The 15,088-nt window shown below is 38.8% G+C and overlaps 1 protein-coding gene across 2 annotated transcripts in view; it reads right to left on the reverse strand.

Moving 5' to 3' along the window:
• LOC149793814 (atos homolog protein A-like) overlaps positions 1-15,088 on the reverse strand; it is a 116,868-nt gene that overhangs the window by 48,653 nt on the left and 53,127 nt on the right. For both annotated transcript variants that reach the window (XM_089967818.1, XM_089967819.1), the window contains exon 3: positions 2,666-2,862. In XM_089967818.1, the coding sequence (XP_089823944.1) occupies positions 2,666-2,862 (197 nt within the window). The remainder of the gene's footprint in view (positions 1-2,665; positions 2,863-15,088) is intronic.

The following is a 15,088-nucleotide window of genomic DNA, read 5'->3' on the forward strand; positions in this document are numbered from 1 at the left end:
CAAGAGTGCAACAAAAATCAAAGTATTAAGAATAATGATACCAGAAGGGCTATAGCACATCAACATCAATGGGATGAACATTGCTTTTCTTTTTCTCTCTTCAACAAATAGCTAAAAATACAATATCTGAGAAAATTTTGAAGTAGTTTTATTAAAATCATGTACCGATGTTGAAATTGGTAATTTGACCAAATTTGTAATTAAGTGTGACTGCCGTGTGGTGATTGAATTTATTAGTAGAAATAATGTAGAGCTGTAATCAGCCACTAGCATGTATCCCCAACAAATAAGTGTATGCCTGTTTCAAACTGAAATCTTAACGAATCAGTTTCCTTTCATTTTAACTTGTCTAGAATGCAATATAAATGTACTGAACAAAGTCTGAATTTTCAGTTTCGAATTTGTTCAAAGAACCTGGTAACTGATACATTTCATTTGGTATCATATTAAAAATGTGCTTAATGACATAGCAAATGCAAAATGCATCAGTGAATTTTGAATAAAATATCAGTGCATGTTCAATAAGTATAATTTAGTAACTTAAAAAGTACTTGTAAGCAAACTGCATTATTTCATTTCATATGAATAATGACCGTACAGATACAGCCACTGATGATGATGCCATCACATCAATGACAGTTATTCTTATGTCTGCTGTGATATAAACAATGTCAATTTTTAAAACAGGCGAAATGATTTTAGAGCAAGAAAACAATCTGATTCGAGGTCTTCTGTACTTGGAAATTTAGCTTGACAATAACCAATTTCAAATCCATTGATGAAATGCATTCATTTTGCATTTTTTACTTAGAACTCTCCTTTATTTAAAAAAAATGCATTGCTTTGTTTGTGATCCTCCTGCATTTCAACTGCATTTATTCTGCATTCTGTTGGCATTCAGTTTTTTTTCCCTCACTGATACAATTACTCATTGCACAGTCTGAATTGTCTGAAGTAAAATACAGATCCTGTCAAACTACATCATGGCTCAGGAGAGATAAATATGTCCTAATCATTTCGTTAAGATAAGAGTCTGAATTATGTCCCTTTACATCACCTTAATATTTTCAGTACCATAATTCAATACAGCTAAATACAGAAAAGTAAATGATTCTTAATACAGAAGTGTACACAGCATGCCATTAGCCTGCAAAATCATGATACTGACTAATAATCCATATATATATATATTACAAAACTGCAGTAAAAAATACAACAAATAGAGAACAGTTAACAGCTCTGTAACAAATGCTTGCTACTGATGCCACAACAATTTTCAAGCTGGCAACTAACTATTCATGATAGTGTTCACCATAGTGTAGCTTTCTTACCGGACTAAGTACACTGACAAATATTCTGGTACCCATTAAATGTTTTTTGCAAAAATGGTCAGGGATAAATCATAAAAAGCTTCTGAAACCAGGCAGCGATATTATAAGTATAGCAAAGCCAATCTTGAATTACCTGTGATATAACAACCACCTGTTGTTTACAACCACAACTGGAATGAATGGATTGATTTTATTATCTAAATGCACTGTTGTAAGTGACCACCTGCTGAATGCACCCAGCAATGATACATTGGTAAAATATGCATTTTCACACTGCTATGAACAACCGCATTGCAAAAACATGGTTAACCACCAGTAACCTTTATTTAATCCTATGCAACAATGACTGCTTAGACTGTTATAAAACAAAAGCAGGCTGGCTACTGATTTCTGAGGTTTTAAAGGTCATGAATGTAGTATCATATATTATAGATTGTAAACCTGACTCAAGTAAATGCAGACTGTTTCATCCCAGTACCCTGGGTTATTAATTAAAAGACTGTGTTTTGAACAATGACCCAGGGTACCCAGATGCAGATTGTTCCAGCACTATGAATTACTATTTCACACGAAAAGAAACAATCACCAATGACCATTATTTGATACTTTGTAACCAAGATTGAAAGGTAAAGACTGTTCTGATCAAAAACAAAAAATAAAGCAAAAACAAAAAACTAGTCTGGCTACTGGTTTGCAAATTTGGCAGGTCAACCATATAGTGCTATCTCTTATCGACTGCACACCTGGATAAACTACATGTTATTGAATTGCCAGTGTAGAGCTAAGTCAAGGTAGTGGCACCCACCATATCTTGTTTGTCTTTGAGTTAGTCCATATTGCCTGGGGGTGAATGAGGTCAGTGTCTAACAAACCAGCAAGTGATAATCATTTCCCAGATTTGATTCATAGTTTTAAAGGCTTGTGTTGTCTGTTGCTTTTTTTCTTTCAATGTTACAGTGATTACATTCCACAGTCACCAAGCTGTCATCTGTTAAAGTTTGTGTTACACCCTTTGTTTATAGAGTTAATTCATTTATGTTACCTGTGAATTATGCCGTTGACATGTGTCTCTAATTATTCTGTTTCTGTCTTGAGAGACTGTTTTCTGTTGCCTGAAGGGGTGGTCTCTCTAGACAGGTTTTACCATATATGGCCTGCCTAATTCTGACTTGGAAAACAACTAAAGCAATGTGTAAAATTTTGTGATGACCACAAAGATATTTTGGAAGATTTGAAAACAACTTATTGTCTGTTGGACTTTAGAGAAACAAATAAGGCCTTGACCAGTTAAATGGCACACAAAAAAAATGAAGACATATTCTGGTTTAAGTTACCTTTTAGGAAGAAGCTGTAGATCCCATCTTTCCAGCAGGAGGAAGTTCTCATCACAGCTGAAAGTTGTACCCTCAAGTGTCCTAGCCTCAGCCTTTCCATGATAGCAGTCAGGAAAAAGCAAGACATCCATTCGCATAGGGATTCGATTCCTCCACAACAACTCCAGCTGCTGTCTAAACTCCTGCACTCGATGACACTTTATTAGAAGAAAAAAATGTAATTTTATTATGTCATCTGGGGCAACTGTCAACACTGAGGCCTTTTGGATCAACTAATCATCTCAACTTGTTAATTGTAAACCCCAAGTTTAAATTTTAGACTTTATGTGTTAACAAGTTATAACTATTTATATTAAATAATCTTGATGCCTTTTAAGTGTTGGCATGGGGTGGTCCTTAAGATGACAGCCGCTAGAATTTCTTGAGTAAACCTCCAACCCTGAATGTGCAACCATTGACCCATTACAAAAACCTTGGATAAAACCCCCAAATGAAGAAAATTAAAAGAAGTGTTTTAAGTCCTCCATGTACTGTTCTGTCCAAAAATGCAAAAAAGTTTCTAGGAGGGGAAGCTAAAAGAGCCCAATATTGGAAATATCAGGTCTGAGACAAAACTGCAGGAATTTCCTGTGGGCTGGAAAGAAGGGAATGTAAAGTCTACTGAGAACATCTGGTCATTTGTCCTGGTCACATTCCTGACAGAGGTGGTAAGTCACTTATAAACCCAGTACATGTAAGTAATAAAAGCCACCTATATGTCACTAGTAAGGCTTCCTTTTGTAAGGGAAGCTTCTTTTATGACTATATTTCCTATTAGACAAACTGCCCATGGTAACAAAGCTAAAAAAGCAATTTCAGTTAGAGGATCTACTTGCTACCGAGTTGCCAAAACCGATTGAAGTCGGTCTTGTTCGAATGACAATAATGAAAATGCAGCCTGGCAAATATATGACCTTTTGTTTGAGAACAGTGACCCTGCAAACAAGAAATTTAATGATATTGGTATCACTGGTCCAACACCTAAAGTGGATTTTAGGGACTGATACCTAATGATTGACAATTACGTCAAGTACATCAAGGAGAGATTCAGAAATCTCATCATACCACCCCATGAAAGAGTTCCCAATTTTCAATTTTCGTGCATGGTCACTTGACACTGAGAAGCTTCAGTTTGAGGAAAGTGGAGCTGAAATCCATATTGACCAGAATGGTAGTCACTTAATATTTAAAACAGGAAGAAAAAGGCACAATCCTGAACACAGACTGGTTATCTCTGAAACTGCATGCAAGACCACTGAGAGTCAGTTGACTCCTGGCAGTATATATTCTTCTCCTTAAAGGAGACATGGTAAGGGAGACAGCTAAGAGCAAAATTGCAAGAGTTACTTGTTCACCAATTCACATTCTAGCAGTACATGAGAGAGAGGATTTTTAAATGTTAACTGCACTAAAGCCAGTGTAACAAATACTTAGTCTGGGGGAGCCAGTCTAAGAACAAGTCCAAGGCAAGGCAATCACCAACTACTGCTCCTGTCAAAGGGCTCAAATATTAAAGCTGTCAACATGGATATGGCAATAACAAAATGGTTGCTTGTTTCACAGAAAGCAAGACACTTGAACTGCTTGTGCAATGGATCTAGATAAGTTCACTGATAAAGACTGACTGGTAGAATCGGGAAAGTGATTCTGAATGGCCAGACATTGAGACCATATTATATGATATGTATGCAAATGTGTTTCAGCTGTTATCATGTTAAGCATTTTGATATATAGTCCCGTGACAGAATAAGCAAAGACCATTTTAGACTACTGGACATTTTATTACAATAAGTAAAGAAACGAAACTATATTGCTTGAAAATAAAACTCTGCCATTTATTAAAACTCACACATGTAACATTGTATTGATGCTCCTCACAACTATTCAGCCAACTTGGACCTCTTTATATGTATGTTAGACCTGGCTCCCCTCAGCAGGTGACAGGTCCTGGACCTGCCATTCATCAATACTGTTTTCAAGCCCTGTCAGGGCTCAACACCACTGTGTGGGACCAGTGTCACTCATCCCTCAAATCTTGAGGCCACTGTAGGGATTAAAACTGTGAACAATCTATCTGCATTCCGAGGTTTGGCCTGCAAAGGTCTTTTGTTGTACACTAGCAAGATGTCTGATGTCTCCAAGGCATCATCACTATTGAACTGAAGAAGATCTGCAAACAGCAGCATGAACATTGAAAACATGACAAAAAAGAGTGGTTTTGACCTGATCCTTTCCATAGATTGGTCCTCAAAACTTGAAGTCTGTTCCCTATAGGGACTGAGACAAGGGGCTATCAAACCAATCTCCTCCCTTAGACTGATGGCTAAAACCAAGTATCCAGTCTAAAGAACAGTATTCAGTGCCCAGTATAATTTACTCAGCGCCCAGTGTTCACTAATCAGTACTTGGTGTTTTGGCAACCTGTGCTCAGTGGTCTTTGATCCATGACCTGAAACCAGAAAAGAAGATAGGCACCATACAACATATCTGTTGATTGGCACCTGGTTAAAGGCACTAGATGAATGTCACTTACATCACCCAATGTCCGGTGTCCCATGTCTAATACCCAGTGCTTGGTGACAGATGTTCTATGACTGTCACTTAACACATACACTGTTCTCCAATACCTGACCTCTAAAGACGGTCACCTAACACAATATCCAGTGTCTGAAACCCAGTACCTGGTACCCAAGTGTCCTGTGACCAATCATCAGATAACAGATGATGATGCAGATCTTACTGGGGAGTCCATATTTCCTTTATTTAATTATACGTATGCCAGAGCAAAATGACAGGTGTCTGGAAGGCAGCTTTCACTATTAGAGGCTTGCAACTTCCTTAAACTGGAAAGTACTGCAGCATCCTCCAGGAAATGCAAAGGTTCCTGTATTGATGTAGAGGAAGAAGCAAGTTCATTTTTTCCTGGCCACATAGTCCAGGCAAATTTCTGCCAGGTTCCAAACCACACTGTGCCACAGCAAATGCCATTGATACTAAATAGGTGTTGGGTGTGTCCCATGATGCCTTTTATGCCCACATCTTATGGCATCAACAATAAAGTAGAACAAATGTGAAAGAAGTACCCTAACATCAGTTACTATGTATGGGATGAAACACAAGCAGTACACTTCACTCGTGATGGACTCAAAACTGTCAAAATCAACAAAAGGCAAGCAGATACAAGTCATGAAAATAATGCATGGACAAGAGAGAGAAAAAAAAACGTATAAAACACAAGAAAATATGATTGACAGGAAAATACGTATGTGTTGCCAAAAGATACCTTAAATGAAGAAGTGTTAAGCACACATGTAGAAATACAATGAGTCCAAAGATAAGAAGGAAGATATTTCAATCATCAAAAGTGTACTGAAGTCGCTCACTGGGATCATGCATTTTTTTCAAAACTTCAAATTACTAAAAGGGGAGCAAATAAAGTCCTTGAATTGGGGCATCATGTCATTAACTCATTAACCCCTGGCACCACGTTTACGCGACAGGAGGTAGTAGCCTACTGTCGAGCTCTGTAGTGTCAAAGTCATGTAAGATACACTAAAGTGGGTGGTATTATAAAAAGGAAGACAGATGCAGCTCTACAATGATACCAAATAATCTAGATGTTCTAGCTGCACTACAAAACACAGAGGGAAAAACCTAATTTCTTGGATCTGATTTTTTTCCACCCAAAATTCGCCCATGGTCAGTATTGAAGGGGGGCACTTTACGGACAATGGGAATTAGCATTAAAAACACCCCTGGGTCAGTTTACGGACAATGGAAATTTAACATGGCGAAAAATCGTGGGTCAGATTACGGACAAGGGGAATTAACATGGCGAAAAATCGTGGGTCACTCTACGGACAAGGGGAATTTAACATGGGAATAAATCGTGGGTCAATACACGTACAAGGGGAATTTAACATTACGGAAACCCCTGGGGGATATAGCCTCAAGAGAATTTAACATATGGAAATTGAACATGGTGGGTCTGTATAGCGTCAAGGGGAATTGAACATGGTGGGATTGTCTAGGGACAATGATGGTAGAGGGTCAAACACAACAGAGAAAGAAACATACATACACTAGTACAAGCGTGGGATTTATATATAAAGCATTACCAAGACCTGAAATCTTGCTGGGGTGTTCAAAAATTTGCATAATTGTAATGATGCTATAAATAGCTATAATCAAGGAAATGCTCAATGACAAAATGGATGTGACTAAAAGTAACGTTAAAATGACGAAATTGTCCCAGAAATTAAAGGAAAATAAACATATCCCCGAAAATTAAGTTATAATGGTTTAGACTAAAATGGATAAAATTAGTAACTACTTACAAAATCAACTTCTGTGACGATCGTGGATAAATACCTATGTATCTATAATCAGCTGAAATTCCTATGAAATCCCACTATCTATTTATAACTCCAACTTGTGGGTTTTTCCTTTGGAAAATCCCACTATCTTTTTATAGCCTCAGCTTGAGTGACGTTCCTGTTTATGAATTCTAGTATATATGTATAGCTACAAAATGTGGAAATCCCCAAGTCGATATTTATAGTCTCAAAATTTCCAGCGTCAGTGACGTCACTGTACTGAACACTAGGGGATAAATGGCAACAGTGTTGCAAGTGGCTGACCTGAATACGCGCTACTGTAGGTAGGAAGGTAGAGTGTATCTGATAGGGATAAAGTGAGTTTTATACGGACAAACAGAGACCAATAGACACACACACAAACACACACACACACACACACACACATACACACACAAACACACACACACACAACGTACGCGCGCCGACATACTCACACACACACACACACACAAACACACATACACAGAAACACACAACGTACGCGCGCAGACATACTCACACACACACATAAACACACACACACTATAAAATAGATCAAATTAGTAACTACTTACAAAATCAACTTCTGTGACGATCGTGGATAAATACCTATGTATCTATAATCAGCTGAAATTCCTATGAAATCCCACTATCTATTTATAACTCCAACTTGTGGGTTTTTCCTTTGGAAAATCCCACTATCTTTTTATAGCCTCAGCTTCAGTGACGTTCCTGTTTATGAATTCTAGTATATATGTATAGCTACAAAATGTGGAAATCCCCAAGTCGATATTTATAGTCTCAAAATTTCCAGCGTCAGTGACGTCACTGTACTGAACACTAGGGGATAAATGGCAACAGTGTTGCAAGTGGCTGACCTGAATACGCGCTACTGTAGGTAGGAAGGTAGAGTGTATCTGATAGGGATAAAGTGAGTTTTATACGGACAAACAGAGACCAATAGACACACACACACAAACACACACACACAAACACAACGTACGCGCGCAGACACACACACACACACACACACACATACACACACAAACACACACACACACACACACAACGTACGCGCGCCGACATACTCACACACACACACACACACACACAGAACACACAACGTACGCGCGCAGACATACTCACACACACACATAAACACACACACACACTATAAAATAGATAAAATTAGTAACTACTTACAAAATCAACTTCTGTGACGATCGTGGATAAATACCTATGTATCTATAATCAGCTGAAATTCCTATGAAATCCCACTATCTATTTATAGCTCCAACTTGTGGGTTTTTCCTTTGGAAAATCCCACTATTTTTTTATAGCCTCAGCTTCAGTGACGTTCCTGTTTATGAATTCTAGTATATATGTATAGCTACAAAATGTGGAAATTCCCAAGTCGATATTTATAGTCTCAAAATTCCCAGCGTCAGTGACGTCACTGTACTGAACACTAGGGGATAAATGGCAACAGTGTTGCAAGTGGCTGACATGAATACGCGCTACTGTAGGTAGGAAGGTAGAGTGTATCTGATAGGGATAAAGTGAGTTTTATACGGACAAACAGAGACCAATAGACACACACACAAACACACACACACACACACAACGTACGCGCGCAGACACACACACACACACATACACACACAAACACACACAACGTACGCGCGCCGACATACTCACACACACACACACAGAAACACACAACGTACGCGCGCAGACATACTCACACACACACAAACACACACACACACAGAAACACACAACGTACGCGCGCAGACATACTCACACACACACATAAACACACACACACTATAAAATAGATCAAATTAGTAACTACTTACAAAATCAACTTCTGTGACGATCGTGGATAAATACCTATGTATCTATAATCAGCTGAAATTCCTATGAAATCCCACTATCTATTTATAGCTCCAACTTGTGGGTTTTTCCTTTGGAAAATCCCACTATCTTTTTATAGCCTCAGCTTCAGTGACGTTCCTGTTTATGAATTCTAGTATATATGTATAGCTACAAAATGTGGAAATCCCCAAGTCGATATTTATAGTCTCAAAATTTCCAGCGTCAGTGACGTCACTGTACTGAACACTAGGGGATAAATGGCAACAGTGTTGCAAGTGGCTGACCTGAATACGCGCTACTGTAGGTAGGAAGGTAGAGTGTATCTGATAGGGATAAAGTGAGTTTTATACGGACAAACAGAGACCAATAGACACACACACAAACACACACACACAAACACAACGTACGCGCGCAGACACACACACACACACATACACACACAAACACACACACACAACGTACGCGCGCCGACATACTCACACACACACACACACACACAGAAACACACAACGTACGCGCGCAGACATACTCACACACACACATAAACACACACACACTATAAAATAGATAAAATTAGTAACTACTTACAAAATCAACTTCTGTGACGATCGTGGATAAATACCTATGTATCTATAATCAGCTGAAATTCCTATGAAATCCCACTATCTATTTATAGCTCCAACTTGTGGGTTTTTCCTTTGGAAAATCCCACTATCTTTTTATAGCCTCAGCTTCAGTGACGTTCCTGTTTATGAATTCTATTATATATGTATAGCTACAAAATGTGGAAATCCCCAAGTCGATATTTATAGTCTCAAAATTTCCAGCGTCAGTGACGTCACTGTACTGAACACTAGGGGATAAATGGCAACAGTGTTGCAAGTGGCTGACCTGAATACGCGCTACTGTAGGTAGGAAGGTAGAGTGTATCTGATAGGGATAAAGTTGGGGTTTGTATGAAGTAAAGAACCGAAAGTACAGTGAAACTCAAGGATGATGACCCAATCTGTCTGTCTATTGATGCGTGTATTTACTTAAGAAGAAATATGACCTCTAAAACACAAAGAGATACGGCAAGCATGATTAGAATGAACACAACGATGTTTTCCTTCACGCCCGTGTAATTTAGAGCTTCAATCCTCTTTGAAGACAAACTTGGTCTCCTTTTGTAGGGCTTGAAATAATAAAAAAACCTGAAAAAATCTTAAGCACTTTGCTATAGATAATTTCATCAACAGACTAACAACATACATACCGTTACAACACTAGAAAGCCTTAAATCTTCTATCAAAAAGAAATGCATGAAAAAATTAAAGATTAACGATAACTAACCAATGAAACCGAATTTAACAAAGGCAATGACATGTGAAGAAATGGCTCTCACTTTGGAAAGGTAGGCGAATGTACTCTGTCATGCACCATCAACTTGAAAAAAAATTATAAACAGAGAGAAACCTGAATTCAAAATTCAGTTGTTTTTTTTTCAAAATTATTTAGTTTTTTTTTTTTTTTTTTTTTTGGGGAACAAATCTAAGCACTAATATAGAGTGGAAAAGGGAAAATGCACATACAAGCTTTGATATTTCTGAAAAAACGAGGGGATATTCCTAACGTTCATAACCACCTATGGACTTGGACTTTTCTGTGACTTATCCACAAAACAGGATGTACATATTTCTGGTCCAGCTGCAAGTGTGTGCGTGTTTTTGAAAATGGTAAAAATTGGATATACAATTTTCTCGTGACACATAAAGTGCAGAGTCTGTGCAAGTGTCAAAAGCCAAAGTCATATAAGTTTTGTATTTTGTACGGCTTGTAAAGATTTACACTTTAGAAAATGTGAAGTATCACAAGTTATTATCACAAACAGAAGTGGAACATAGGGGCTTGCAAGAAAGAAAATAACCCAGACAGTTGGTGTCATCAAGAGTGCTAAAGACGGTACCCGAACTTGCTTGCTTGCTTACTTGAATTAAAGTGATTTTCGCTCTAATGGAGCATATATCACTGGTTTAATAACGCACCGCGTGATTTTTAATTACTCCTGGGGAAGGAAAGAGAGTCTCATCCCCCAGGCTTTTATGTACTCACAGACTACTTTTAAATTTAGCCACTCAGGTGTAGGACTAACTAGTCCTTAACAACCTGACTGAAAGGCTTTAAACATGAGTGGGAATAGTCTCACCACACACTCATTTTTCTGTCCGAGCGTGGTAAAGAAGGAAAAAGGTGCTCAAAAAGACAGCCATGGGTGTTAAGTACTCAACAAAATTTTAGCCCGTACTTATTTCAAATCAAGTAGTGTCACCAAAAAAAAAACGACGTGTACGACATCAAAGGCATTGTCAAACGCAGAAACCGTAAAGTGGGCAAACGACGTGTCAAAGAAGTCAAAGTACGTTGGAAAGGATATCCACCCAGTTTTGATTCTTGCATCGACGCTTCGCACTATAAAAAGAAGTGACCATCATGCCCTTTCACACAGATTCAGCTACTGCGATCACTCCTTCACCCAATTCTTCTCTGCAAGATTTACAAACACAACCCTTGTGGGTGTGGTATGGAAAACGTGTGCCTAAAACGCAAATCGTCTTTTTCTGCCAAACCTTCGTGATGTATTGTGTCATCTGTGCATCCATTGCCAATCTGAGTTTGCAACAAGGAGACAAACACGTGTGAACCATTGTATTGAGCAGTTACATCGGTTACCTGCTTCCTAATCCCTCCCTGAAATTCTCCTCGAACGGGAACCACGGGAACCTAGTGTCCAGTGCCAGTGCCAGTCACCAGTCGAACAACAACAACCACAACAACAACAACAACCCCATTTTGGGCGGAGACACTCCTCTAACTTCCAGTATCGCCTCGGAGAGCCACAAAACTCTGGAATTATGAGCAATAACAACCAATTTTACTTAACCTTACCCAGTGACAGTTCCATGGAGGTGTTTCCCAACAACACGTTGTGCTGTTACACGGTCAAATTACCTCAGGCCATCCAGTTAGATCACGAAGCCCATTGGGAAGTGGCTTTAGTGGAAATCATTCACCCAACACAAATCAAAAACATCACCGAAAAGCAAAACACTTTCGAGGTGGAAATCCTGAATGCCCAATTGGAGGAAGAAATCAACAAAATCGGGTTTTTAGGGGACACAAGACCAGCTAGCAATCCAGCCTTCATTATCTACACCTTGAAAATTCCTTCAGGTTATTATTTTAGTGGTGAACATTTGGTGGACACTATTGCGGACAGGTTCAACTTAGCCTTTGGCAAAGCACTGAACAGAGCCAAAAAAAGTGTGAAGATTGAGTACCATAAAGTGGCTCATCGTCTCGTGATCAAATTTCAAGATACGGACACATTGTCCCTCAGGTTCAATGGTAGTTTGTTTGAAATTTTGGGTGGACATGCAGAAATGGTCGCAAACAATATGAGCCCCAAGATCAAAAGTAATATGGATTTTTACAGAGCTTTTGGAAACCCGATAGAACTGAACCAAGGACTTAATTTGATCTTTGTGTATTCCGATGTGGTGGAGTACAACGTGGTGGGACACAACTCTGTTCCGTTACTGCGTGTCATTCCTTTCAAAGTGGATAGTACCACAAACAATGACCAGGAAGGTGCAAACACCTATCACGTACACCGTGAATTTGTACATCCTCACTATATGCCCGTCAGTAAGTCGTATTTAGACACTGTCAACATTGCTATAAAAGGAGATCTGGGACAAAATATTCCATTCTCCAAAGGGAAAGTTACAGTGAAACTCCATTTTCGAAAACGGTTCTCTAACGAATTGTAAGTCAAGACAGCGAGGAGGGACATTTTCACCCTATAAAATCCGGCCAGATGCGTGTGGAATTTCAGTTTGCAGAAAATCTACGCGCAGATAATACGGTGAACGTCATCCTGTATGCTGAATTGGACAATACGATATAAACCAACAGTTTGAGAGAAGTCATTCTAGACTATTAGAAGTCATGGAAGACTTTTATCAATGTTTGTATAGTAGGGATTCTTTGGACATGGAATGTGAAGATCCTGAGGAAGGAGAACCCCAAGACAAAGACGAAGAAGTCATCATGATGAAGTCTAGATGGCCAGAACAAGAATCACATTTAGTTTCCTGTTATGCTATAGTCTTGACAGAAAAAACATAAGGAATTGATCAAGAAAGATTGCTATGGATGTCATAACGATCATCCCAGTGAAATTCAACACGATAAATGCTTGATGCTGAGTCAAGAAGAAAAAATTGGACGAATATCTGGACGAAGCTTGGAGTCTCATCTCGGAAGAAGTGTTACAACAGTGGTATAAAGGCTTGCGTGAACATTATTGTCCTCCATTAACAACTCAAGAGATCCATCGCATCGAAGCTCTGTTGGATCAGAGTTGGGAGACAAGGCGAAGAAACGGTTACTTGTCAGACATTTTCAAGCAAAAAAGTCAGGATCGAATTGATCACTTATCATTACCTGTGAAGAAGAAAAAAAAAACAAAAAATTGATACCTGAGAACTTTATTACCTTTTGAACCACAGTTTGTACACTGCTTCTTGGAATCCTGTCGTCTGTGCTAAAGATGAACTCCCTCATCGCAAACCTAAAGACCATCAAGCTTACGTGATCAACACGGACGACAGTCATCTCCCAGGAACCCACTGGGTAGCCGTCTACTTTCTTCAAGAAGGATGTGTGGAATATTTTGATTCCTATGGACTGTCCCCTTTGGAAGACGATATCATTGACTTTATGGGAAGAAATGCTCAGACCACACGATTCAATAATGTGAAATAACAAGGCACATATTCCTTGGTGTGTGGACAATATTGTGTGTATTTTCTGCATCATCGCAGCCAGGGTTATTCCTTAGAACATTTAGTGACTCATTTTGATCCTCGTTCTTCTTCGAGAAACGATGTGAAAGTAGATCGATGGTTTTGTGACCATTATGCTTATCTTTTGTCTCAAGCTAGGAAATTATGGTATTTGAAAAAAATGTTTGATGTTATAGTGTTGGATTATTGTTAAAAAAAATGTTAGAGTTGTTTGTTAGTATGAATAAAAAAATGTTGTGTTTTGAAGAAAAAAATGCCTTTGTGGTTTGTTTGGCTATAGGAATGTTGATTCATGCTCTTTGACTTCTCTCTATCCCTCCCATAACACTATTTGAACGTTCCGGCTAGAAAACCGTGTAGTAATGTTTTCGTTCACGTCCGCGCTTTGACTTTAAGAACCGGGGGGAAGTTTCCAGTCTGCCCATCCATTGTTAACTCATCCTCCTACGAAGATGTGCTTCAAACTAGCTAAGCTAAACGAAGCCTACGTGAATTTGCATAGGGTCAGACACAGTCTGATACCGAAGCCAGAAGAGATAGAAAATGTGAGAATGGTAAAAGTCACTGAAGACCTGAAGGAAGAGCTCTTCAAGGAGGAATTCAAGAAGGAGAAAGAAGAATGGATGGAGAAGTACCGACTTCATAAACAGCAGAGAGAGCAGCAACAGCAGCAGCATGAACCTGACAGAGGTTTTGTCAACAGTTGTATCGACACCAAAGAGTTCTTCTTCTCTTTTCCGAAGAAGCATACCTTATCCTGTGAGAAAGCCTGTCGTCAGAGGAGGTCGCCATCTTATAACCTAAGCGACCGCCATAGCTTCAAGTTCCAAAAAAAAAAAATTCAGGGCTACCCCATACTCTCGAAAAGAAATAACATTCCATTGCCTATGATATGTTAGTCAGTTAGAAGAAAAAATACAGAAGTGAGTCTATCAGCACATGATTTCTTTATCTTGGTTAGAAAGTGCAACTCTAAGTCCTTCGTTTCCGTCGCTTATCAAAATTTTAAAAATAGTAATGTTCTGTAAAAAAGTGAGTGAGTGTTTCTTTTAGGTTTGTGCGTTTTTTTTTTGTTGGTGATAATATGGATAATGTAAGTTCGGGTACAACGAAATTAAAAGAATTAGGCCCAGAACTCGGTGTGGAGGGAAGAAATATACGCAACAGTAACGGGAGCAAGAAATGCAGACCTAGCTAGTTAGCACTCCACCCACCTCGAGAACACAAATAACATCTAGTCAACATCCGACTATACCTAACAAACAACATGCCCCGGAAAGAGTGGTGGCAAAAACAAAGGG

This window comes from Sinohyriopsis cumingii, chromosome 8 (genome assembly GCF_028554795.1).
Source record: "Sinohyriopsis cumingii isolate HCF-2022 chromosome 8, ASM2855479v2, whole genome shotgun sequence".
Lineage (NCBI taxonomy): Eukaryota > Metazoa > Mollusca > Bivalvia > Unionida > Unionidae > Sinohyriopsis > Sinohyriopsis cumingii.